Genomic DNA, 25,384 nt, shown 5'->3' with positions numbered 1-25,384 from the left:
TTACCGTTTTACTTAGTTCGATCCTTTTGGTAATATCTTGATCTAGTAGAATAAAGTTTTGGTATGAATTAGTTTTGAGTTTTGCTTTGTGATCCCTCTATGTAATCGAGTCCGTGAGCTATATATAATAAAGATTAGTGTTGAGTCAAGGGCTTTGCTATCTTGTTATGATCTTAAATAAAAGAAAGAATAAAAAGAAATAAAAGAGATCATATTGATCCTAAGGATAGTAATGACTTCACATATAAAGAGTATGATGATTAAAAGTTGTTGAGAGTTGGCAAACATAGTTTTGGTCATCGTTGCAATTAATAAGAAGTAATAAAGAAAGAGAGGTTCTCACATATAAATATACTATCTTGGACATCTTTTATGATTGTGAGCACTCATTAAAGTATGACATGCTAAAGAGTTGATGTTGGACAAGGAAGACAACGTAATGGGTTATGTTTTCTCACATCTCAGTTAAAGTATATTGTCATGGATCATTCAAACATGTTAAGCTTGCCTTTCCCCCTCATGCTAGCCAAATTCCTTGCACCAAGTAGAGATACTACTTGTGCTTCCAAATATCCTTAAACCCAGTTTTGCCATGAGAGTCAACCATATCTACCTATGGATTGAGTAAGATCCTTCAAGTAAGTTGTCATGTTGCATGCAATAAAAATTGCTTTCTAAATATGTATGACTTATTAGTGCGGAGAAAATAAGCTTTGTATGATCTTGTGATATGGAAGTAATAAAAGAGACGGACTGCATAATAAAGGTCCATATCACAAGTGGCAATATAAAGTGACGTTCTTTTGCATTAAGATTTCGTGCATCCAACATAAAAGCACATGACAACCTCTGCTTCCCTCTGTGAAGGGCCTATATTTTACATTCTGCAAGAGTCAAGGTGATCTTCACCTTCCCTTTTTATTTTATCCTTTGGCAAGCACCTTGTGTTGGAAAGATCCTGATATATATATATATATCCAATTGGATGTAAGTTAGCATGAACTATTATTGTTGACATTACCCTTGAGGTAAATGGTTGGGAGACAACACAATAAGCCCCTATCTTTCTCTGTGTCCGATTAAAACTCCATAACCATAAGTATTGCATGAGTGTTAGCAATTGTGAAAGACTAAATGATAGTTGAGTATGTGGACTTGCTGAAAGGCTCTTATTGACTCTTTCCTATGTTATGATAAATTGCAATTACTTCAATGACTGAGATTATAGTTTGTTAGTTTCCAATGAAGTTTCTGAATCATACTTAACATTGTGAATAGATTGTTACTTGAGCATAAGGAATAATATGACAATATATATCTATATATATATATGTTGTTGTTATAAGAATGATCATGATGCCCGCATGTCCGTATTTTATTTTTATCGACACCTCTATCTCTAAACATGTGGACATATTTTTTGATTTCGGCTACCGCTTGAGGACAAGCGAGGTCTAAGCTTTGGGGAGTTGATACGTCCATTTTGCATCATGCTTTTATATCGATATTTATTGCATTATGGGCTGTTATTACACATTATGTCACAATACTTATGGCTATTCTCTCTTATTTTACAAGGTTTACATAAAGAGGGAGAATGCCGGCAGCTAGGATTCTGGGCTGGAAAAGGAGCAAATATCGGAGACCTATTCTGCACAGCTCCAAAAGTCCCGAAACTCCACGAAAGTCATTTTTGGAATTAATGATAAATATTGAGCGGAAGAAGTACCTGAGGGGGGGCCACCCACCATCCACGAGGGTGGGGGCGCGCCCTACCCCCCTGGGCGCGCCCCCTGCCTCGTGGGCCACCTAGCAGCCCTCTAGTGCCCATCTTCTCCTATATGAAGTCTTTTACCCTGGAAAAAATCAGAAGCAAGCTTTCAGGAGGAAACTCCGCCACCACGAGGCGGAACCAATCTAGGGCTCCGGCAGAGCTGTTCTACCGGGGGAACTTCCCTCTGGGAGGGGGAAATCATCACCATCGTCATCACCAACGATCCTCTCATCGGGAGGGGGTCAATCTCCATCAACATCTTCACCAGCACTATCTCCTCTCAAACCCTAGTTCATCTCTTGTATTCAATCTTTGTACCAAAACCTCAGATTAGTACCTGTGGGTTACTAGTAGTGTTGATTATTCCTTGTAGTTGATGCTAGTTGGTTTATTTGGTGGAAGATCATATGTTCAGACCCTTAATGCATATTAATACCCCTCTGATTATGAACATGAATATGCTTTGTGAGTAGTTACGTTTGTTCCTGAGGACATGGGAGTAGTCTTACTATTAGTAGTCATGTGAATTTGGTATTCGTTTGATATTTTGATGAGATGTATGTTGTCTCTCCTCTAGTGGTGTTATGTGAACGTCGACTACATGACACTTCACCATTATTTTGGCCTAGAGGAATGCATTGGGAAGTAATAAGTAGATGATGGGTTGCTAGAGTGACAGAAGCTTAAACCCTAGTTTATGAGTTGCTTCGTAAGGGGCTGATTTGGATCCATGTGTTTCATACTATGGTTAGGTTTACCTTTAATACTTCTTTTATAGTTGCGGATGCTTGCAACAAGGGTTAATCATAAGTGGGATGCTTGTCCAAGAAAGGGCAGTACCTAAGCACCGGTCCACCCACATATCAAATTATCAAAGTTTAGAACGCGAATCATATGAACGTGATGAAAACTAGCTTGACGATATTCCCATGTGTCCTCGGGAGCGCTTTTCTCATTATAAGAACTTGTACAGGCTTGTCCTTTACTACAAAAAGGATTGGGCCACCTTGCTGCACCTTATTTACTTTTATTACTTGTTACCTATTATGAATTATCTTATCACAAAACTATTTGTTACCTATAATTTCAGTGCTTGCAGAGAATACCTTACTGAAAACCGCTTGTCATTTCCTTCTGCTCCTCGTTGGGTTCGACACTTTTACTTATCAAAAGGACTACGATAGATCCCCTACACTTGTGGGTCATCAGAGGTGTCATGCGGACAACTGCTTGACTGAACGGGAGGCGTGCGGGTGCAGTCCGCTGTGCAGGCTGACCGAGAGGCGTGCAAGCTATCCTCTAATGCGGAGGCTCACCGGCAAGCGTGCGAGTTCTACGCTGCGTAGGCTCACTGGGAAACAAGACCTTTGACTTCCATGGTCGCCCGCCTTGCTCACATCCTCTCCATTAATGGTGCCCGAGCCGCTAATTAATATGGGCGACCTTACTGTTCGCCTCTCATTCCCCTCCCGCAGACCTCCACCAACGCAATGGCGTAAAAGGATCATCTATCACTAGTCTTCCAGTTTGGTGAAGTCGACTCCAAGCCAGACAAGACAGAAAATAAGGAGGAATGGGGCCTCATGGAAATGGCCCTGAACGAGCTGGCCGCGACAGTTGCTGCCCCCGCGCCCATCCCCGCTCCCATCCCCGCGCCAGCGGCCATCACCGTAACATTGACGGGTTGTTCGCCGAGCACTATCGCAGAGCTGGAAGCCGCGGGCGTCAGCGAGGTCTCCGCAGACCCACGCCAGCTCGTGTACATGCCAGCGCCTGTGAGCGCCCCTACACCCACCGCAGCGCCGGTCCCCATGTGTTTGCCTACACACATCGAGTTCATGCCCGTGCGCGCGCCCCCTAGTAGCATAGGACGCCGCCGTTGACCGCTACCTCGCAGCACCACGAGTTGCCGTCCTCCCGCGCCCCACCCGTCGATCACGCGACGACATGATGTTTGATTTCCAAGTAAAGAACATTATGTGCTGCCTTGAAGACTTGAAAAACGGCATCCCGGAGGACGACAGCGACAACGCCGGTGCGACACGCGCCTCCGTCACCGCTGGAATTAGTTTTTTGGGGTTTAATACTTTATCTCGATCATATGAATATAAATTCGTAGTGTGACTGAATGAAAGATATGGTTTGAACGAACTTGCGTTTTTCTCTCTGAATGTACAGACTTATCAAACGATTTTCGTTAAAATGGTTTTTAAATATAAAACACTCATCATAAAAGTTTTAGATAGAAACAGTCGTATGCAAACCGACAACTTCCCCAATAAGCCAAGGGAAAATGTGTTGTGCGGGATTTGTGCAGCTCTTGATCACAAACGTTTTGGATAGAACACCCGTATGCAAACCGACAGCTTCCCCGGTAAGCCAAGGGAAAATGTGCCAAGGAGGATTTGTGCAGCTCTTCATCACAAACATTTTAGATAGAACACCCGTATGCAAAGTGAGAGATATGGTCTTCCCCAGTAAGCCAAGGGAAAATTCGCTACGCAGATTTGTGCATCTCTTCAACGCAAATGGTTCAGATTAAATACGGTATGCAAAGTGAGGCTTCACCGCTAAGCCAAGAGAAAATATGGCATGTAGGATTTGTACATCCCTTCAACGCAAACGATTTTTTGGATGATCCGTGTGCAACCACATACAGGCAATTTAACAGATTTGCATCTGTCATATTGGGTATATTGCCATTTGTTAAACTGGAATGATTGACATTTGTTGATCTAGTAACATTGCCCTTTGTCAACCTTGTAACCCTACCATTTGTCAAAATAAGCAGCTAAAAATCACTAGCACTATCTAATTTTGCAACTGAAATTCAGTAAGCATAGATTTCATTCATAGATTAAGCAGTCGTTCTTTATACAAACAGTTCAACTTGACAGTTGAACCGACCAAACTTATCTCCAATTGTTGTCAACCACGTACTGAAATAGCTAGTTCAACTATATATACTAGCTAATTTTAAGTACGTAGTACAGTTCAACCACATATATAGTCAGATGAACTAAACAAAATAGTCCCTAAATACTACTACTATGGAGGGGCTTTGTACTATTTCTGACAGCCTCTCCTCTGCCGAGCTCCCTCGGTAAGAGGCAGAGGAGGAGGAGCCTAACGACGAGCTGGACAACTGCAATACGGTGCCTGCCGCTACTGCACCTTCAGCGACGCTCACCTCAAATGCCCTCTGCCAGTCCAGACGGCCCCTCTCGAAGCGGAAGGACTCCTCGTAGATCTCCTGGTTCCTCGCCTCTGCAGTGGCGTGTGTTTCAGCCACGGCGATGGTAAGGCTCTTTGAGTGCTCGACGAGACGCTGCTCCTCCTCCCGCAGGAACTCGATGTAGCACGCAAGGTCGCTGACGCACGTGCGGGCCTCCACGGCTCCACCTCTGCCTCCCGCCTTCGGGCGGCGGTTGCAGAGCGGGTGATGACCCTGACAATCGACGGGAGGCTGGCAGCCATGGCGGCCGATGATGGGGCGGCGGCCACGACCACCACCTGCCGCCTTCGGGGTGCGACGGCAGAGCGGGTGATGGCCCTTGCTTTTGACGATGGTGTGACAGCCACGGCAGCAGATGATGGGGTGGCGGCAACAGCGGCCGGCAACAGCTGCCGACGTGCAGCGGCGGCGGAGCGTGTGGTGGGTGTTCTGCGCACACCCAACATGGACGCCAAGCGCACTACACTACGTCGGGGACTGCGCCGCCGCTACGGTGTATCCTCCCAGTTGGAGCTGTCCTTTGATGACGACAGAGTGGCTGAGTGACGACGACGGACCAGTGCCATTGGCGATTGTGGGAGAAGCAGACAAGATAAGCTACAGGGAGGGAGGGGAAAATGCGACGCAGGACTCGCAGGCCATGAGGGTTTATATAGCAGCCCAGTAAGCATTGAGATTTTTGGGGATTTCACCTAGTCGAGCGGGAAGCTTGTGCGGGAACCTGCGCGGTTGCGAGGGAACGGGCTCACCGACGATTCATTGGCGCCACTTCGGGCCACCGTTTGACCAAAAGAACCCCCCCCCCCCGCACGCTGCTCAAGCTTGCGCTCGAAGCCCTTTGCTGCAGCAGGGTGACAAGACGTGCGAGAGGAGGACGAAAGGACACATACACATAAGGTTAATAAAAAAATGTTTGTGATTTAGTTACCTACTACCCCCGTCCTGGTTTATAAGTTGTCTTTGTATTTTCGTGCCAAATTTTGACTAGAGATTTAACTAATAAAATATGAATGCATGTCGCCAAAGATTATATCGTTGGATTAGTATTTGAACATAGTTTCCAATTATATAATTTTTATAACATGCATTAACATTTTGTTAGTTAAATTTAAGGTCAAAATATGGCACAGAATATAAAGGGGACTAATAGACCAAGACGGAGGTAGTAGCACTCGGCCGCTATCTATACAACATCGCAACTGCTGGCCGGCTTGTAGACGACCATTCCCTCCGTGTTCAACTGCTCTATGTGTGTGGTTGCTCGGGGTTGAGGCGGCCATGGCGCACTCTGCTCACGTCCCTCCATGCGCTCTGCCGGCATCCCTTCATGTGTGCTGCCAGTGTTTGGGGCCGGTGCAGGATCACGTACGTTCGTGCTGCCATTATGCATGCAATTGCGTCGGGCGCGGCGCCACGATGCAGTTACCAGCTACAAAAACTGCCATGCGGACGTGCCGAGAATCCAGCCGCCCGACCCCCATTTGTTCCCGCAGCCATCTACCTTCATCTCTCATGCCACACGACACAATAAGCACACCCACGATGACACATACAGAGAGGACATTCAGCGATTCCAATGGCACTCCCAGCGGTCGACGATGACAAGGGGGGGCAGTTCACCACACATCACGTAGCGGACACCCATGTGAGGGGGAAGGACCTCTCGGTGGTGTACACAAACGAGCCAGTCTCAGTGGAGAGATCTATCCAAACTATGGAGCAGTTGCTTGCTGATGACAAGTACCAAGTGGTCGGCTTCAACCTCGAGTTCACCAGGGGTTGTGCCGGGCAATATAAGAAGGTTGTGGTCGCCTAGTTGTGCGTGCGACATGACATCCTCATCTACCACTACCACCTGCCCATGAGGCCTTGCGAGCGTTTCTCCAGGTTTATCAACAACCCCAACTATAGTTTTGCTACGGTGGACACCACCAACGATCTAAAAGAGCTCAAGGTCTCAGGCTTGACCTGCCATAATCTTATTAACATCCGCAATCACTATAAGGTCTGGGGCAGCGCCAACAACAAACAGAACTCCCTGGTTGACATCGCCTCAGCCATCATGGACCCCAACTACATGAACATGAAGGATGAGAGCAAGAAGGACATGAACGCCTAGCACAGTGCCTGGCATCAGAGACTGGATCAAGAACACGTCAAGCACGCGGCCAAGGACGCGTACACAAGCTACAAGATGTACAGGCGGATCATTGACATGAAGGAAGTGTCTTCGTCCTGCCCTAGACGAGGGATCGAGCCACAGAGCAGTGGCAGGAGCATCGCAAGAAGTAGATAACTAGACGATCGTTTCTCCTAGTTTAGAATGCATGCAATTGTTTATTGAGGTGTGTGAGAATGATCTGTACAGTCACTTATGTAATTGGATTTTTATTTTAGTAGACACGGAGCTGACATGTGGTTCCTTCGGCCAATGCGAATTTTACACATGGAAAATCGCCATTGGTCGTTGCTGTTAACAGGTTATCGGATCCAAAACCGGACCCTATAGGTTAACGGCGCCCCATTACGGTGGATGCCACGTGTGGTTACCCTTGACGAAAACACTTCCATGACACGCCATTTATCATCATGGAAGTGGACACTTCCGTGATGATAATTTGAGTATTGTCATGGAACACTTCTACGACAACACATGTATGACTATCTTGATGCTGTCATAAAATTGTAATGGATGTACATGCATGACAGAAAACATGACCTACTGTGACAAACACATATCATCACGGAAGTGTTTTTTTAGTAAAATCTGGCAAACAAGAAGCGCACAATAAGCTTGGTGTTTGCTATTGTCACAATTTCAAGCGCCTACAACTCATGTGGATTTAATAACCTAAGTCAACTAGGGAAGAAGGTCTATGTTCCATGATCCAGATGAATCAAAGGTATCAACGCAGTATACTGAATGGATGTGGGTAGATCAGATAAAACTAAATAGCGTAGGTGATGGCAGCCCAAGGGAATTCTCATAGACGATGTATGAAATCTCACCCAACACCTCAAGATCCTTTATAAGGGGAAGGAGACACCAAGGGAAGGGGCTTAGTTCACTTGGGGCCTAGGGCCCAAGACCTAACCACCTCCTCAAAGATACAATCAAACACCGGGAGAAGGTGGCAACAAAGAAAGAGGACGAATCCACATCACTGTCTACGCCAGCCCATGAGTCAGCGCGTCCATGGACGATGCCTCCACCATGGATCCTTCCCCGATGTGGATTCCATGTTGGGGTTTTAATCCCCTGATTGCTAATGTGTGACTTTATGTTTGAGCAATATATCTATTCTAGAATAATGGTTATTTTCTTGCGTTTGGTTATCTTCTATGATGTTACACATAGATCAGTTCTAGTTGTTGGCGGTGGTTAGAAAATTTACGAGGTAAAACATCTAGAAATCCATGATCATACACTTGGGGAAGCAATGAGGACCCATTAACTTTTCTCCCGCATCCTCTGGGAATCCCTTAATTACCGTTCTACACCGCCATGATGCTGGGTTGGGTGGTAGTGGTGTGAGAGGCATGCGCACGCGACATCATGGCATGCCTAGCCTAGGCTTCACCCTTGTTGTTATCTTATCAGCGCACCAAAATAGACTAATTGTCCTAGGATAGACAAACATTTTTTCAATTGTGTGTCCCATGTGATACATTTCGTGTGATTTACTAAATGTTTTGTACAAAAAAGTGTGAATACTTTAATTTTATTTCAAGAATAGTATTAAGGTATTTTAACTGCGACCTCTTTTTTCTAGTAGCTTTTTATTCTACGAATACAGTTTGAAGTTCCGCCTTTCATGCTTTAGTCTTTTCAAGACACTATTCACATATGGATTTTTATTTTTGCTTCTTGATATGAAGGTCAAAATTAGATTTTAAATCTGCCATTTAGAAATCAAACATTTTGTTGCAACATAGTAAAAATTCTCTTTGTTCTTGCACTACTGACTTCATATTATGCTAGATTACTAGAATTATTATTATTCATCACTCAAGCAACTGTTATGCATCCATGTATATTCTATTATCTAGATGATCAGTTTGGAGGAAATCCTCCGCACTGATAACACTTGCATCCCTCGGGTACACACATGGCAGATGGGCCACCGGGAGGGGAGATGAATTGCTTGCAATAAGATAGACAATCGTCGTTCTTACATGGGCCCTTTTTGATGATATGTTTGCATACGGGCTTAGAAGTTACCATAGCTGTTGAAAGGAAAACAATGTACATTAGGCGAATTATGCAATATATATTTATGTCAAAATTCACACACATTACCAATATAGATAACTAGACACTAGAGTGCATGGTATTGAATGACTAGATACCTGATGATAACATCAGGAGGGAAATGCGAGGAATAGAATGTACGTGCTCCTCATTTATTGTTACAAAATTGGCGCTAGGATTGAGTTGCTATAGTAGTGCTTGTTGTGCTTTTGAATTGTCGAGTGTGGTATTGTATGGCAAATGATGCTCCTTTTATAGTGGGCACAAACTTGATAAGGACACATTAATTGCAATAGATTAATATGGTTCATGGTAAAGAAGGGGATAAAGTTATTAATTAAGGTCTATATAAGGATCACATTAATGTTAATAATTAATGAAAGAACTAACAACAATTCAACTGTGTTAGGGGTTGTGGACGAATTAGAAGACATGGAGGATAATAATGGGAAAAGGTTATAACACTAGGTTTTCACAAATTCAACATACCCAGTTTCAAAATATATCATTGGTTTTTTGTCCTTCCCAAAGATGGTAAGCAAGAACAACAAGATCAATTAGCTCAGTGTCCCACCGAGAACCCCCCTCCCCCGTGTCACCCCCAGGTGACACCAGGGGTGCAACCGCTGCCACCACCAAATACTCCTCCTCACCGCCACTACTGACGACTATTACGCCATGTGGTGACAGCCCCCCTTCTTGCTAAAGGTCGGGGGAAGGCTCTGCTTCACTAGTGGTGCTAGGGGTGACCTCGCTCAACTAGGGCAAGGGCAGGTTGTTTGCCAGTGCAAGGATGCCAGGGCGGTGGCCACGGGGCATGGTGGCAATGGGCTCCTTCCTTGTCAAGCGTTGTCGGGCAGGAGTTGCCGGGATGTAGTGATGGTGGATCTAGCTTCCTCTCGCCCAGGTCTGGTTATGTTGGCTGTGGCCGGCCAACACTGGGTGGTGGCTGCCAGGGCCTCTTCGGTGGTTGCCTTGGTCATGGATCCATAGTGGTGGCGGTGTGCTACAGGTCAGGGTGGCTGTAGGACGACACCATGGTTGCTCTCCATAGAAGCGTATGGATACCCTCAGATGTAAGGGATGATGTAGGCCGACGACAAGTATTTCCCTCGATTGAGAACCAAGGTTTATCGAACTAGTAGGAACTACTCTACAACACTGGTGGTGTCCTGGACTAAGGGGTACTAATCTATATGGCCCATAGTCCATGGGCTGGGCTTATGTCCCGCCGATCACTAGAAGGAAGGACTGCCGAAGCCGTGACCCCCGGTGTAAGAATATGGAAACCTCTGAAGACTTGGCGAGTACTGCTACTTGTAAGTTGCATTGGGATTTCCTCAAAGAGGAGAGGATGAAGCGGTACATTAGAGATAAGTATTTCCTTCAGTTAAGAATCAACGTTGTCAATCCAGTAGGAGAACCACACAGAACCTCTTTAGCAGCACCTACATACACAAAAGCAAATACTTGCACCCAATGCAATCAAGGGGGTTATCAATCCCCTCGGTGGTTATTTCCAGAGTTTTCGGATAAACCTAGCTACGTACGTGACCATAAAATGATAATTCTTGTTGCTAGATTAACTTTCAGGGTGTGTGAAAGAAGAGACTTAATTAAAAAATCTCGTTCCCACACAATAAACTTCCTCTAATACGCGTGACCCCCTAGAAGATCATCCATCTTCATCGATCTATTGCGTACGTGATGGTTCACTATTCTTGACTATGGTGAAGCTCAAGGAACTATCAGCAGATCGTCGACGGCCAGAGCCGAGCGATTGTCAAAACCTTGTAGAAAGCGACACCATGCCGTCAATTAACTGAACCGGAGCAACACTCGAGGGAAGCATAGAAAGAACATCACCATCACATCCACATGTAATCTAGATCGCAACCTACATTAACTCATAGAACCGCGCATGATGCCATTGTTGGGAAACGTAGTAGAAACAAAAAAATTGCCCTGCGATCACCCAAGAACAATATGAAGATGCATAACGGGTTTGAATCAACGATCATTACCGACTCCGGGAGTGCAGGGGAAGTAGACGAGTCAGTGTAGATCGTACTTGGAGTCCCTCGAACGTCGATGAAGATCTCGCGAACCGCCCTCGAACGATCACTTAAATGGAAGACTGAAAGCACGAACTCTCTACTTGGTTGCAAGCGTACAGTCTTTACGATCCAACAGTGCTTCGCCGTCCAGAGATAATTATCGTCAGAGAATTAGAGGGAGGAGATTATAACCACACAAGAGTTCTAATTATGAGGATTGGAGGTGGCTAGTGCTAGCTCTAATTAGTCAACTAGGACAAACAAGAACTAGATCAACTAAAGCAGACTCCAAAACTTGTATAGACATAGGGTGGCAAACATCGTACATAAAGAAGTTTTGCGGTGGGCGATTAGGTTTTTCTAAATTGCAGCCATATATTCAAGCATTAGTGGCACCGAGAGCTAATCACAAACTCGCCCACAAGTTTTTTGGGGCCTTCACCATCCTGGAGCACGTTGGGGAAGTTGCCTATCGTCTAGATTTATCACCTTCCAGCAAGGTCCATCCCGTTTTCCATGTGTCTCTTTTTGTGCAGGGTGCTCAAGCTTGGTCAGCAAGTTCTGTAGCATTTACCTTTGCCTGAAGCGCAACACCCAGTTCTTGAAGAAATTCTCCAGCGCCGAGTTGTTACTCAATGGGGGCAAGAAGGTGCTTTAAGTTCTTCTTCGCTGGACCAACAGTACGGACGATCTTGCTACTTGGGAGGATCTGGAAATGACGAAGCAACTGTTTTCGCGAGCACTGGCTGGGTACAAGCCGCAACTCATCGACGGGGGATTGTCAACGACTCGGTGACTCACGAGCGGGAGTACGAGGAAGATTCATACAAGAGGCCTAGTCGCAAGCCTTGTCCGCCGGCTCGGCTTGCTAGGCCCGAATATGCTTTAGGCCTTAATAGTATAAGTAGGAGACAACGTCAACGGTAACGGGCAGCGAACGACAAACAACTGGATTGGAAGGGAGCTGGTCTCTTTCCTCTCGACCCCCTTTTGTAATTTGAATTCCACCATGAAATCGAGCTAATAGATCGAGAACTAGGCAATTGCTCATCGAGTGGCCGGAGGCCTGGGAGACCGCCGTCAGGGCAGACCACGTCCCCTCTGGCGCCGTGCCAACGAACCCGTCGGCGTCCGGTCCATGGTCGAGCCTATCTTGCTAGGCCTCGGCGGCAGCAAAGTACTACGTCCAACCGAAGACCCCGTGTGCGGGCGATTGGGAGGAGCTCCTGCAGTTCACTTGAAAAGGGCGGGCGTCATGGCAGAGACCCGCGGGGGCGGTTGGCGCCGACCTCCGCTGCCGCGGGAGGTGCTCAACGTGCGGTGGGAAGTGGTCGGGAATGAGCGATGTGGGATATGAATCGGGTGGGGATCGAGTCGTTCGGTGAATTTTCAAAAAAAACTCCGATGTGCCAAATACATTAGTCGAAGATATCAATAAATATACAAATTTATACTTTTTTGGTTAGAGGGACTGTGGTATCCCCAGCCCACCAGGGTTCAAATCCTGGTGCTCGCATTTATTCCTGAATTTATTTCAGGATTTTCGGCGATGCGCATTCAGTGGGAGGAGACGTTCCCATCGACGACGAGGCGCCTACGGTGACTTCGTAAATCACAAGATGATATGCCGGCTCAGTCTTTCGGAGGCACTCATAGGGGTAGGATGTGCGAGTGTGCGTTTATAGGGATGAGTGTATGCGCGTGTATATGAGCGCTTGTGTCTGTGCTGATGTTAAAAAAAATACAAACCTAAACTGTTTTTTTCAAATACGTGAAGCATCAATCAAATGAATCTTCCTCGAACCGGGTAGGCCAGAGTCGGGATGGGGAGGTGCCGTACGGGGTATCACGCACGCAATACAAGGCGCGACCATTCATTCCATACCGACATGACAAAGACTGACACGCAGGGCCCCATTCATCAGCCCCCGTCGACTACCCCGCACGTGAGCGTCGGCGCCCCTGCTCCCGGCCCTGCGTTACGCAGTCACGCAAAAGCGACGCGGGAGCGCGGCAGCCGTCCCCATCCGCCCGGGTCAATAGCGACGCGCGCACGCTCCTCGCGCACCCAGCACCGCCGCGCACGCCACCGACGACTGGGCCCCGCCCCGGCCCGAGGGACGCCAGAAGGCACGAGGCGCAGCCAGCGCCCACCCAGCAGCACCACAGTAACCGAAGCAGTCGAGTAGGCGGGCGCCAGCAGCGGCAGCAGCACGGGGACGAGGGAGGGAGTAGAGGAGTAGGCGGAAAAAGGAGGCGTAAGCGCGAGGGGGACGGAGCCGGGGAGAGGGACGCGCGGATCAAACGCCCGCCCGCCCGCGCGCAGCAGCAGCTCGAGCCCTCGGTTCCTCCGCCCCGCCGCGCCGGAGGTGGAGGTGGTGGTGGAGGAGGGGCGCGCGGCTCGCGGCCTCCCTCCCGATCCGGATCGAGCGGGCGCTCTCCGGAGCGGCGGATCTCCCTCTCCCGCGGCGAGGTACGGCACGGATCGACTCCGTTCCCCCCGGGTTCCGGTTTTCCGTTTTGTTCGCGCGTCGGGTTCGGACGATCGGATCTAGCTGCGGGCGTCTGCGTGATTCCCGAGGCGGTTGGGGGTGCCGGTGCCGGTGCCCGCACTGGATCTCGCGGCGGGAGCATTTATTATGTGTAGGTTAGGCGATCGCCTTTCCTTTCCGGAACCACCGTTTTCTGGGCTTGTTTCCATGGCTTCTGCTTCTACTCGTTGCGGATAATTTGGCCACGAGTTCGATGTTTTCCAGCACAACTCTCTGAATTCAGTTCTAACCTGTATTTGCTTGTCTCTCCCAAAAATAAACGGATAATCTGTGTTGGTTTGTGGCAGAGTCGACGCTCCAGTGGGTGCTGTACATATAGTTTCAGATCAGTGATCATCAGTTCGAATAGGCTGACCCCTGATCATTTAGGCTGCATTTGCGGAGAATGTCAGGTATGGGATGTTGTTGGTTGTTCTGTAGGTACATGGGTTTCACGGATACAATGCAGCTAATGTTATATGTGTTATGATGTGCTGTTTCAGAGAGCAATATCGACGGCATAGAGATATCTGTCAGTAATGACGAGAGGAGGGACAGAGCCGATGCCGAGAACTCAGAGGACGAGCCAAAGCACAGGAGGATGCGGTCGCTGAGGAAGAAGGCGCTGCACGCTTCAACCAAGCTGACACATTCGCTGAAGAAGAGGGGGAAGAGGAAAGTCGACTGCAGAGTGCCGAGAATACCGATAGAGGATGTCAGGGATGCGGGTGAAGAGCAGGCGGTCAGTTCGTTCCGTGAGGTTTTGTTTGCCAGGAACCTTTTGCCTGAAAGGCATGATGATTACCATATGATGCTTAGGTTAGTAAGGATGAAACTTTGCCTCGTATTGGTGTTTTCAGCCTTCAAATACCAGTTGGTGATTCTTCATTCTGGTATGCAGATTTTTGAAAGCTAGAAAGTTTGATGTCGAAAAGGCAGCACAAATGTGGGATGAGATGCTCCAGTGGAGGAATGAATTTGGGACAGACACAATTTTGGAAGTAAGAACACTGTCTATTCTCTGGGCTGATTTGCAAATATATGAAACACTGTACAGATGTAGATGCATTTGATGTGAATTTGAAAGACTGCCTGCTATATAATTTGCCTTAAAGTGTCGTGCATACTGATGACAACTAATTTTTATCATTGAAGGATTTTGAATTTCATGAGCTAGAGGAGGTACTGCAATATTATCCCCAGGGTTATCATGGGGTTGACAAGGATGGAAGGCCTGTCTATATCGAGTTGCTTGGAAAAGTTGAACCCAATAAACTTGTGCAAACCACAACAGTGGAACGATATATCAAGTACCATGTGCAAGAGTTTGAGAGAGCATTCCGTGAGAAGTTTCCTGCCTGCTCAATTTCTGCTCAAAAGCATATAGATACAACAACCACAATATTGGATGTCCATGGCGTGGTATGTTCATTGTCCTTCTCCTAAATATGGTTTCTCTACGCCAGCAATTCTTGTCTAGACTCTGAAGACGTAAGAAAATTAGCAAAAGGAAGTGTTGTCTCTGCAGTAACATTTTTCCGAAACTACCTTCTGTTGATAAAACCTTCCACTGAAATTATTTGTTAGGCTTAAAATATGTACTTTGTGGGGCTGCACTGCAGTTATCACAAATCAGAAACATTGTTTTCCTGTCACAAAGACATCTTCTCATATAATAATATGCTATGATACAACTGAAAATTTTCACAGAAGTTGGAGCTCTTAAAAAAATGTGACTATTGGGATTTGTGAAGATGTACAAGCCTTCATATAGAAAAATTTCAGAAACTTCTTTAAAAACATCTTAGTGACTAAATTAACTAGGATGCTTGGTGGCACAATAGCCCTTGGAAGTTAGAGAGAAACAGCAGTAACATAAGGCTTTTCTTGAATGCTGCTGGTTTAGCTACTCTGTCCAGATAAAATACAATGGATTTGATTGCGTCTAAATGTGTTTCATTTTGTATTAGAAGAGAATGCCTAAGCGGCGCAAAACGTACAGCCTGGCAGAAAACAAAACTGAAAAAAAGAGGAAGCAAAGCTGCAAAAAACCTTCGCAAGCAAAAGAAAGGCAAAAGCGCAACAGCTATATTGGCAAGCTGTACAGCTGGCTGCTAAGTCTGGTGGCCTGGGTGTGCCATGGAAAACGTCTTAGTGCCTTTTGCTCCTTCCAACATCCACAACTTCTCGTCAGTTATAATCACATTGAGCAGACCAGCATTGCACCTTTAAACACTCAGTCATCACACAGCTGCCAGAGTTGCCACATGGTTAGACTGTTGAGCAATCTGGCCCCTTCCTCTTGGCAAGGACGACCCGTTCAGCTACAGATGTCAATCAGTTGTAGAAGCTCTCATCCGGTACCAGGGTGGTGACCTCCTGTTTGATTCTAACATTTAGGTTGCATCTTAAAGGTCTGGGTAGAGCTGTAGTGTGGAGGTTCAATTCCTCAAAACTGTTGATATTGCTAGAATTGTGTTGGTCGGCTGCTATTGCAATCCAACTATATGCATCTATGAATGTAGGAGTTTATTTCTATCATTTTTTTTCTTTCAAACTGTATCTTTGATTGATCGTAGGATGATTTTGTGGTCTGATCTTTGAGTGCCGTTTAACATCATTGTGCTATCTGCAAAATAGTTGAAAATGACGTGTGTATCTGTTCCATATGATGTAGGGCTGGAAGAACTTTGGTAAGATTGCAAGGGATTTAGTGCGCTGTATGCAGAAAATAGATGGTGACTATTATCCCGAGGCAAGTATTACTGATGAAATATAGGCATGTGTTTCCCAGTGTTCTGATTACCATTCATGTGCTAAATTATGCAGACACTACATCAAATGTTCATTGTAAATGCTGGAGCTGGTTTCAAACTGATCTGGAGCACTATAAAGGGACTTCTTGACCCCAAAACATCATCAAAAATTCATGTATGAAGTCTTGCAAGCGTTCCAAGTTCACTTTCCACATTGTGATGTTTCCGTTGCTTCATACCTATAATCTTCCATAACAGGTTCTAGGAGCAAAATACCAGAGCAGGCTTCTTGAAGCTATTGACGCAAGGTTGGTGACGGTAATCTTCTATGTTGTTAGGGTCGTGAGATTGGTTTCTGTGCTTGTTGTACAAGGCTTAATAGAATATATCTGCAGCCAATTACCAGAGTTTTTTGGTGGTTTGTGCACATGCTCTAACCAAGGAGGATGTCTGAGGTCCAACAAAGGCCCTTGGAGTGACCCTTTAATTATGAAGGTAGTCTTTTTACTGAATCTGCTGGTGCTCTCTTACTGTATCATACTTATGGTACAAAAGGATATCCAACTTGTCTGCTACAGCTGATTATGAACTTACTTTTTATTGCAGATCGTACATAGCATGGAATCATCTGCATTAAGGGATATTGTGCAAGTATCTGATATAGAAGAAACAATTACAGGCTCTGTAAGATTGCGTGCGCTCAAGGCAAGATTACGAAATATCCGATCTGTGAGCTCTCATTTGTTCAATGAGTCAATCTCTTTTCAATTTTAACGTTTTATGCACTGTCCTTGCTTCTTTCAGTTACCAGAAAGAATTAGTGATACATCAAATGCTGAATCAGGTTCAGATGTTGATGATCTTGGATCCCCTGTAGCCCCAGAAGATGTTGAATATCATAGTTTGGCTCCAGTCCGTGAGGAAGTAAATTATTGTTCCCTCAATTCTGCCATTATATTAATAAGTTCCATTCATGTTCTCACATTTTTTTTCTGTGAGGGAACAACGACCTAACATTTAGGCATGTCGGGACCAAAAAGAAATATCATAGTTTGGCTCCAGTCCGTGAGGAAGTAAATTGTTGTTCCCTCAATTCTGCCATTATATTAATAAGTTCCATTCATGTTCTCACTTGCCACCAGTAGCTCCTGTATTCAGATGAACAAAAGGAAATAACCGATATTTCTTTTTGGTCCCGACATGCCTAAATGTTAGGTCGTTGTTCCCTCACAGAAAAAAAATGTTAGGCTGTTGCTAGCTCCTTATCCTCAACATGGCATTTCTTAACAAACTTCATCTCCTGTCTTTGTCATGTAGGCCAGGGAATCAGGATCAACGACATACGGCTGTTCAGACGATCGACCTCTTTCAGTGGATAAAGCTGTCGAGTCCAATAAAAGATCTAACGTTGCTGGAAATGTATTAAGGCAGTACAACACACGGCAAAATTCATCGATGAATAGAGTTTCGCCTGAGCCAGGTACCTAATCATGGTCTGCATGCACTATCTAACATCTATAAAAACTTATGGGGCGTTGTTAATATTTTATCCCAGTTGTCTCACCATGGTGGCTAGTCTCTCTGATGCTTAAAATGTGAGTTGAAACTAGCAGGTCGCGCCCCAAATGTCCGTGAAGGCGATGCAGATGATGGGATTTTGAAATTATTTTCAAGAAAAGTTCTTGCTGTAATTCTCAAAGTACTCTCTCTTTTGCGCTTGTTCACTCGCCATCAGCGACAGTTGGAAAATGTTCATCCACATACTGCAGCTGTACCCAGTAATCAACCAAATCTTCAGATAGTTAAGGAAGACCGAGTAAATCCTTGTCTGGAGCGTCTTGAAAGACTTGAATCGATGTGTAATCAACTCAGCAGAAAGCCTCCTGAGATCCCACAGGATAAGGATCGTGCTATACAGGATTCTTTTGATAGGATAAAATCCATTGAATTTGACCTGGAGAAGACAAAGAAGGTATTTGTCTAACCAAGTGTCACAGCCTTATGGTGCTTACATTTGTTTCAGGATGTATAGTTTAGAATTATATCATGCTTTTTACCACATAAGTGTTGCGCCTTTATAAATAAACTTATGGTCTGCTTGACTAATTTGCAAAAATTTGAACAACGTAGGCTCTTAGTTATGAATGTGCTGTTTTATTTATTGACATATGCATGTTTATGATACACTTGAAACTTGAGCACCTGGTGAAAAAAACTGCAAGGAGTTCGGTTAGAATCCAACAGTCCAACTTTTGCAAGTTAAATAATGCTCCCTCCCGTCCTTTTTAGTCTGCATCTAAGTTTTGTCTGAACTCTGAAGTCAAAGTGTCTCTAATTTGACTAAAGTTATAGGAAAAAGTATCAACATACATAATATCAAATCAATATCGTTACATTCATTATGGAATGTAGTTTCATATTATATATATTTGATATTGTAGATGTTGATAGTTTTTAATATAAATTTGGTCAAACGTTGCAAAGTTTGACTTGACACTAATCTTATACATGGAGTAAAAAGGACCAGAGGGAGTATGAAGCATAAAAAGATCCGGTGATGCTACTTATTGAAGTTCAAAATTGACCAAGATATATATTTGAAGGACCACTAGTGAAATGGTCACAATGTAGTTTTTACTGTCTTCCACTTCTAGTGGGGAGCCATTATTATGAAACTGCATAACAGTGATAAAAAGCACTATGGGCAAGGTGCATACTCATGTCATAATTCATCAGTTATCTGTTTCTTACTCCCTCCATTTCTTTTAAGTCTGCATATAAAATTTGACCAAAGTCAAACTTCGTAAAGTTTGACCAATTTTATAGGAAAAAAAATGAATATTCACAATACGAAATATGCATCTATTTATGTAGTGTTCCGTTTTATGTGTTCATCCAGGTATTGCATGCAACAGTGATCAAACAAATGCAGATGGCTGAAACATTGGAGTCCGTGACAGAGTCTGGTCATAGAGTAAGCAACACCACATTATGGATTTCAAACGCTGTGTACAATTTGTTCAGTTATTTTTCAACCCACAATATTATTGAATTGTGATCTAAAAGGGACATTGAGTGTTTGACCTGCCTCTGGGGATATATGTACTAGTATGCGTTTCGGATTTACTCTTCGGCTTATATTTGAGGTTAATTTTGCGAGACACTAATGTTTGCTTCTTTTTGGTTTGGTGCAGAGAAGGAAATTTTGTACGTAATAAACTCACAGCAATGTACATGAACAAGAAAAAAAACAGAGATGGCAACTTTGATGACTGCTTTCCGACAGAAACTAAACAGCATTGCTTTGTATATGGCTGCTCAGTCTCGCTTCTCTTTTTGGTCAATCAAAAAGATGGGTGATGTTAATAAGGATAGATAGTTGGTGACCGGAGGAAAACTGAGGGGATGGTCAAGAAGAGCGTCCTGGAAGATAACTGAATATAGCGTGGCTTATATACAGCAAAAGAAAGTTAAAAGATGAATCCCGACGCACAGCTCATGTTCTGTTTATGTTTTCTGTTTTCTCTGCCTCTATGCGCCTCCTGATCTGCTGTATGCCTGTATTTGAATGCTTATGCGCATTTTCATTGTCAGAACAGTTGAGGCTGGGGTCTCATAATTAACACCATTCTTTGGTTGAAGGCGTCCATGCATATACTAGTTTTACCCCCTACTTTCAGAGTAAGCAATACCGCATACTTTCTTTTCGTGACGCCACTCATCTGACCTGTTGCTGCAACAAACCAAACAAGCAGGACATGGTTTTTTTTTTTTTGAGAAAGAATAAGCAGGACATGGTGTTGCAGCATTTTTTTTCATGTGTTGAAATAGCCACAAAGTGCATTTTGTACAGCCCTGGGTTGTTCCTTTTTTTCTACCAACGTTCCATGGGTTCTCAGCCCAAATTGTAGATTGCGCTTGGCCACGCCATGTTTGACAAAAATGGACAAACCTCTTTTATTGAGCACCGTCGTTGATTGGTGCAAGCATCATTGGTGGTGGATCGCATGTTGAGGGAGTGGTATTCTGACGTGCGGTGAGCTGTGTGGCACTCGAAGATATACTACCACATCAAGCTTAGCTGGCGAGCGGCACGTCGTTCTTGCGGGCAAGTTTGCTGCCATAACTAGTAAAACAGCCAGCTGCCAGATTGAAGACGGCATCTCTTCCTCCAACAGAAGACGAAGGAGGTTTGGGTTTGGTGGATTGGAACTGCTGAAAGGTTCAACGATTTTTACTCGCCTACTATAGACGGCGTGCGTTCATTCCTTACATTTGTCATACATACGGTGGCAGGAAAAACAGCTAAGGGAAAAAAAGAGAGAAAAGAACAAAACGGCAGGGAAAACAGCCAAGGGGAAAAATACCCTCGCCGGTGAAGATCAAACACAAGACATGCGTCGCCTTGACCGCTTTCCCTAGGATATCTATCTACCGTCGTTGTCTCCAGTGTAAATAACGTCGCTTCGCTTCGCTGACTCGCTCGTCCCAGAATCCATCCGAGTGAATAACCACCGTCAGCGAGAAAACAAACAAAGCCAGGCGAAACAAAACGCGTCCGCGTGGTCACGTCCTTCTCTTCTTCTTCTCCCCTTTGCCTCCTGTTCCAGCTCGCAGCAGCATCCGGCGCCACTAATTAATCGCAGCTGTACGCAGCAGTAGCACCACCCGCCCGCTCCGTGCAGCTTACAAGCACCAGCGAGGAGAGTCGAGGCGCGCACGTGGGTGGGTCTGCGCGCGCCGTCCGCCTCCTCCACCAGGCCGCCGTCGCGGTCGTCGTCGTCCTAGATCCAACAGCCTACGTCCCTGCTCGGACGCGTGCGCCGAGCGGAGGGACGAGCGATGGCCGCCGGCCGTGGGCTCCCGCTCCTCCTCGTCATCGCCGCCCTCCTGGTCGGGCTCGCCTCCGCTTCCCCCTTCATCTCCGGTGCGTTACCTGTTCCTGCTTCGGCTGTTTGTTCATTGCTGCCTCGACCGTTTGCGTCTTGCCTCGCGGCAGCAGCGGCTTCTGTTCTGACGGGTTCGCCGTGATGTGTTTTGCTTGAGCAGACGGCGTGTTCCAGGCGAGCGCCGGATCTACCACGGGGAGGACCTTGCTGCAGGCCAAGAGGGGTACGTTTCCTTCCACCTCCCTCTCTCTCCTCGCTGAGCTCCACGCTCTAATGCTTGCTTGCTGGTTTCGGAGTTTGATCTAGAATTTGTGAAGATTGGGCTGGGACCTGGGAGTTCGGTCACATGCTCCGCTTAGATGCGTGGGGTGTCGATTCCCTGATCCGTGCCGCGCCGACGAAACGTCTGCTGTCGTGTCGTCAGATCGGGGTGTCATCGATTGAGGATCAGCGGTCATTGAACTGTAGACCATGAGGAATAATACTAAATAGCGATTGAGGGAACATTTTGGTGGCCGAGTTGCTAGATGATTACGGTGAGGAATTGGGGTGCTACGAGTTGAATGCAGGGATGTGGGCTGTAGCTTTCCGATGATATTCTTCACCGATTGAAGAGGAATTGACATGGTTTGCCGACTAGTCCGCGTTTCATGTTATTCGCACTGTGCATACTACAAGCACATGCTAGTTATAACAGGATAATAGTAGCATCTAGTCATACTTGCATGCTTATTAATCGTGATGTGAAATTTCTGAACCTGCTGGTGCTGCTTCTTGGCACCAAGATGCTGATCACTAAATAGAGAGCGTGCTAAACTGACATACATACGATAAAATGCCGGAAAGGAGATTTGTTGAGCCTGTGATGGTAAAACCTTGTTGTCCGGTAAGGCATGCCATGTCCAGGTAGTGAAGCCTGTATTCCTTATCCAGTTAGAAGCGCCATGTTATTGTAACAAATTAACTAACGCAGTCTCAGCATACTTCTGCAAGTTTCATTGTGTGAGTTGGTTCCAGGCTTCGAGGGGCAAACTAACCAAACACTTCGAGGCAGCCCCCCCAAAGTACATATTTTGGTATCTACTGTTCACTAAACATACCTGCATATCACTGCATATTGCTAACACTTTACCAAGTAGCATCAAGATAGATCCTAATTCATCATTGTAATGGATGGTGTCTGACATACATCTACCCATGTTGAAGGCTTTCAGTGCCTTGATCTATTATATTTCTCTTACCTCATACTTGTGCTTTTCAGATTGTCCTGTGAACTTCGAGTTCCAAAACTACACCGTCATCACAAGCAGGTGCAAAGGGCCGAAATATCCTCCTAAAGACTGCTGTGATTCTTTCAAGGAATTTGCATGCCCGTTTAATAACTACATCAATGATGAAAGCAATGACTGTGCATCCACAATGTTCAGCTACATCAACCTCTATGGCAAGTACCCACCAGGCCTGTTTGCCCACGAGTGCCGAGAAGGCAAGTTAGGTCTTTCTTGCGAAGGTGTCCCCCAGAAAGACGTTGTTAAAAGTGGTGTCCAAAGGGCTCGAAGCAGCTCGCTTGCTTTGATTACTCTCATGTGTGGACTAGTAGCATTGTTCTTCCAGTAGGTGGTTGTGGTGGTGGTGATACCTTTATTTCTTCCATGTTTTTCAAATGATGTTGAGCCTGAATCCGCTGCTGCTCCTTAAGGCGCTCTTGAAATTTTCCTTCTTGCAATATCTTGTAATTTGAAGCTATGTCAGATTACATATTCTTTGGAATCTCACCTGGTTGCCAACTTAGAATTCACTGATTGTCGCTGTATCATACCTCTCACACTGTATTATGTCTCACTCGTGTATAATGATGATAACTTTTTTTTTTTGGTCACTGGAAATAGTTTGGTTGTATGTGAATCATCATGGCCCTAGTTCATTCTAGTCTCAAAGAAAGTCGTGACAATTGGTTTCCCTATCTATAAGTTGCTGGTTTTCTCTTGCCAAAGGTTGCTGCCTTTTATTTTCACTTGCTTCAGACAAATTTTGTAGTCACTGGATTTTAGATAAGTGCGTATGAATAACCTCCAAAACTAGGATCATGTTGTTGCCAATCTGTGGGAAGTAGTTAAAATTGCAATGCATTTTTTTAATAAGAATAAGAATCCTTGCATGGAAAATGAGAATATATTTTTTGGGAGGTTTTCAAACATTTCACTTCAATCCATGTCCTTACCCAATTGTGTGCCAAAACCACTGTTATCACAACACCATGTATAGATAAGTAATCTTATTATATCTTGAGTGAGCAAAGTAAACAATTTTAAGAGTTAAGAGAGAGCAATATATCATAACCAGAGTCTGGAGATTTGATTGTCTGTTCAAAACCATACTTGATTCGTAGTTGGGTTTTGAAACTAAAGTCATGACCAGAGTTTGGAGATTTGATGCAAACTTATCTCCTTTGTCTTTTGAAGCTTAAATGTACAGTACCCCTATGGAGTTAGGTTTCATGTGGTAGTCAATTTTGAATATGGCTCGAAATAGCGGTGATAAAGATAGCACAAAAAACTAACTCCATGGTGCACTTATGTGGAGGCATCTATTCAGAAGATTACCGAAAAAGGCTTTCGCCCCGCTTTATATATAAAGCACCAAACCACAAGCATCCAGTACAACCACACACCACGCCACCGCAACACACGCACACACCCAAGACATGATACATAGGCGATGAGCGCAGCAACACCACTCCTAGCACTACCGCCCTGAAGAAATGAAGTTACATATGACGAACCATGCGCTCCAAGGCGGCGCCTTCAGGAAGGATACGACGCCGGAGCGCCGCCACCGCCCGATCCAAGGATCAGAGTTTCCCCCGGAGCCGCATGACGGGCAATGAGAGCCTCGACGACGCCTTTAAGAAGGTAACGATCTTCGCCGCCGCCGGTCCGTCCGAAGATAGAGCAGGTTTTCACCTCGACCCACAATCACCGCCACCGAACGCCACACCCCGGCAACCACGCCGCCCACACGACCATGATGATCGGGCAGCACCAAGGCACGGGCTTTGTCCAAGAGCACCGCGCAACCACCACCACCAGGGCCGCCGCCCCAACATCCAAGACCTCGACACCACCTCACCCGTGACCCACCGCTACCCCAACTGAAGAGACGAGTGGAAAGGTCCCGCCTTTCGCACCCCTGGACGACCCCCAACGCTGAGACCCAATAGGCCGGCCAAAACTGACCTCCATCGCCCGTCCTGCAGCCCCGAGTGTGAGACGAGCTCAGTCCTGATGCCGGGCGCGAGACGAGCTCCGTCCTGCTGCCGGGCGCGAGACGAGCTTCGTCCTGCAGCTCCGGGCACGAAACGAGCGAAGAACCGCAGCTGGGAGGGGGCCAGCCCCTGGACCGAAGTAACGCCTGGGCGACGAGTAGATGGAGCTACGGTCGAAGCGGTCCGACCGCAAACGAGCCGACACCGGAGATAGCCGGCCATCGCTGCGGGCAGATCCGCCAAACCACTGTGTAACCGCCGCGCCCTCGGGAGACCACCACCATGAGCCGGACCTCCACGCGCTGTCGCCCACGGCCGGAGCCATGGCTACACCAGGCCGCAGCCCCACCCGCACCGTCCACCCAGATCCCACCGCCAGATCTGAGTCGGACGCGCCGCCACCCGCCCTGCGGCCGTGCAGCAGCCACCCCAGCCACCCATGGAGGCAGGAGGGAGACCTCCAGGGGCGGGAGGAGAAGCCACCGGCGGCCACCGAGCCATCCGCCGCCACCGCCGCCCGAATCGGGCCCGGATCGAACCAGATCGGGCCGCCATGGCCGCGACGGGCACCGCCACCACGTAGCCCACCGCGCCAGGCCACACGTCCGCGACGCCGCCGCCGGAC

The 25,384-nt window shown here is 46.3% G+C and overlaps 2 protein-coding genes across 5 annotated transcripts; both read left to right on the top strand.

The window, feature by feature from the left end:
* Positions 1-13,342: 13,342 nt before the first annotated feature.
* On the top strand, positions 13,343-20,246 carry LOC123138062 (phosphatidylinositol/phosphatidylcholine transfer protein SFH8). Of its 4 annotated transcripts, none has more exons than XM_044557953.1 (15): positions 13,351-13,791; positions 14,158-14,262; positions 14,353-14,668; positions 14,751-14,850; positions 15,005-15,271; positions 16,527-16,604; positions 16,679-16,780; positions 16,864-16,913; positions 17,001-17,100; positions 17,212-17,310; positions 17,410-17,529; positions 17,923-18,085; positions 18,216-18,577; positions 19,505-19,579; positions 19,800-20,246. In XM_044557953.1, exons 2-15 carry the CDS (start codon positions 14,256-14,258, stop codon positions 19,818-19,820), a joined length of 1,860 nt encoding a protein of 619 aa, XP_044413888.1. In that variant the 5' UTR covers positions 13,351-13,791; positions 14,158-14,255; the 3' UTR covers positions 19,821-20,246. The 4 variants fall into 4 exon arrangements, with proteins under 4 accessions (XP_044413892.1, XP_044413888.1, XP_044413891.1 ...); XM_044557956.1 differs by having other exon boundaries at positions 13,354-13,791; positions 18,219-18,577; XM_044557954.1 differs by lacking the exon at positions 13,351-13,791 and adding an exon at positions 13,835-13,965.
* An 863-nt stretch (positions 20,247-21,109) lies between these two features.
* Positions 21,110-23,292, top strand: LOC123138063 (GPI-anchored protein LLG1). Its single transcript, XM_044557958.1, has 3 exons — positions 21,110-21,532; positions 21,655-21,717; positions 22,756-23,292. The coding sequence occupies exons 1-3, from the start codon at positions 21,448-21,450 to the stop codon at positions 23,109-23,111; spliced, it is 504 nt and encodes a 167-aa protein (XP_044413893.1). The 5' UTR covers positions 21,110-21,447; the 3' UTR covers positions 23,112-23,292.
* Positions 23,293-25,384: the final 2,092 nt, after the last annotated feature.

Source organism: Triticum aestivum, chromosome 6B, assembly GCF_018294505.1.
Source record: "Triticum aestivum cultivar Chinese Spring chromosome 6B, IWGSC CS RefSeq v2.1, whole genome shotgun sequence".
Lineage (NCBI taxonomy): Eukaryota > Viridiplantae > Streptophyta > Magnoliopsida > Poales > Poaceae > Triticum > Triticum aestivum.
Note: the sequence above shows the minus strand (reverse complement) of the source record. Positions and strands in the feature narration are given on the sequence as shown.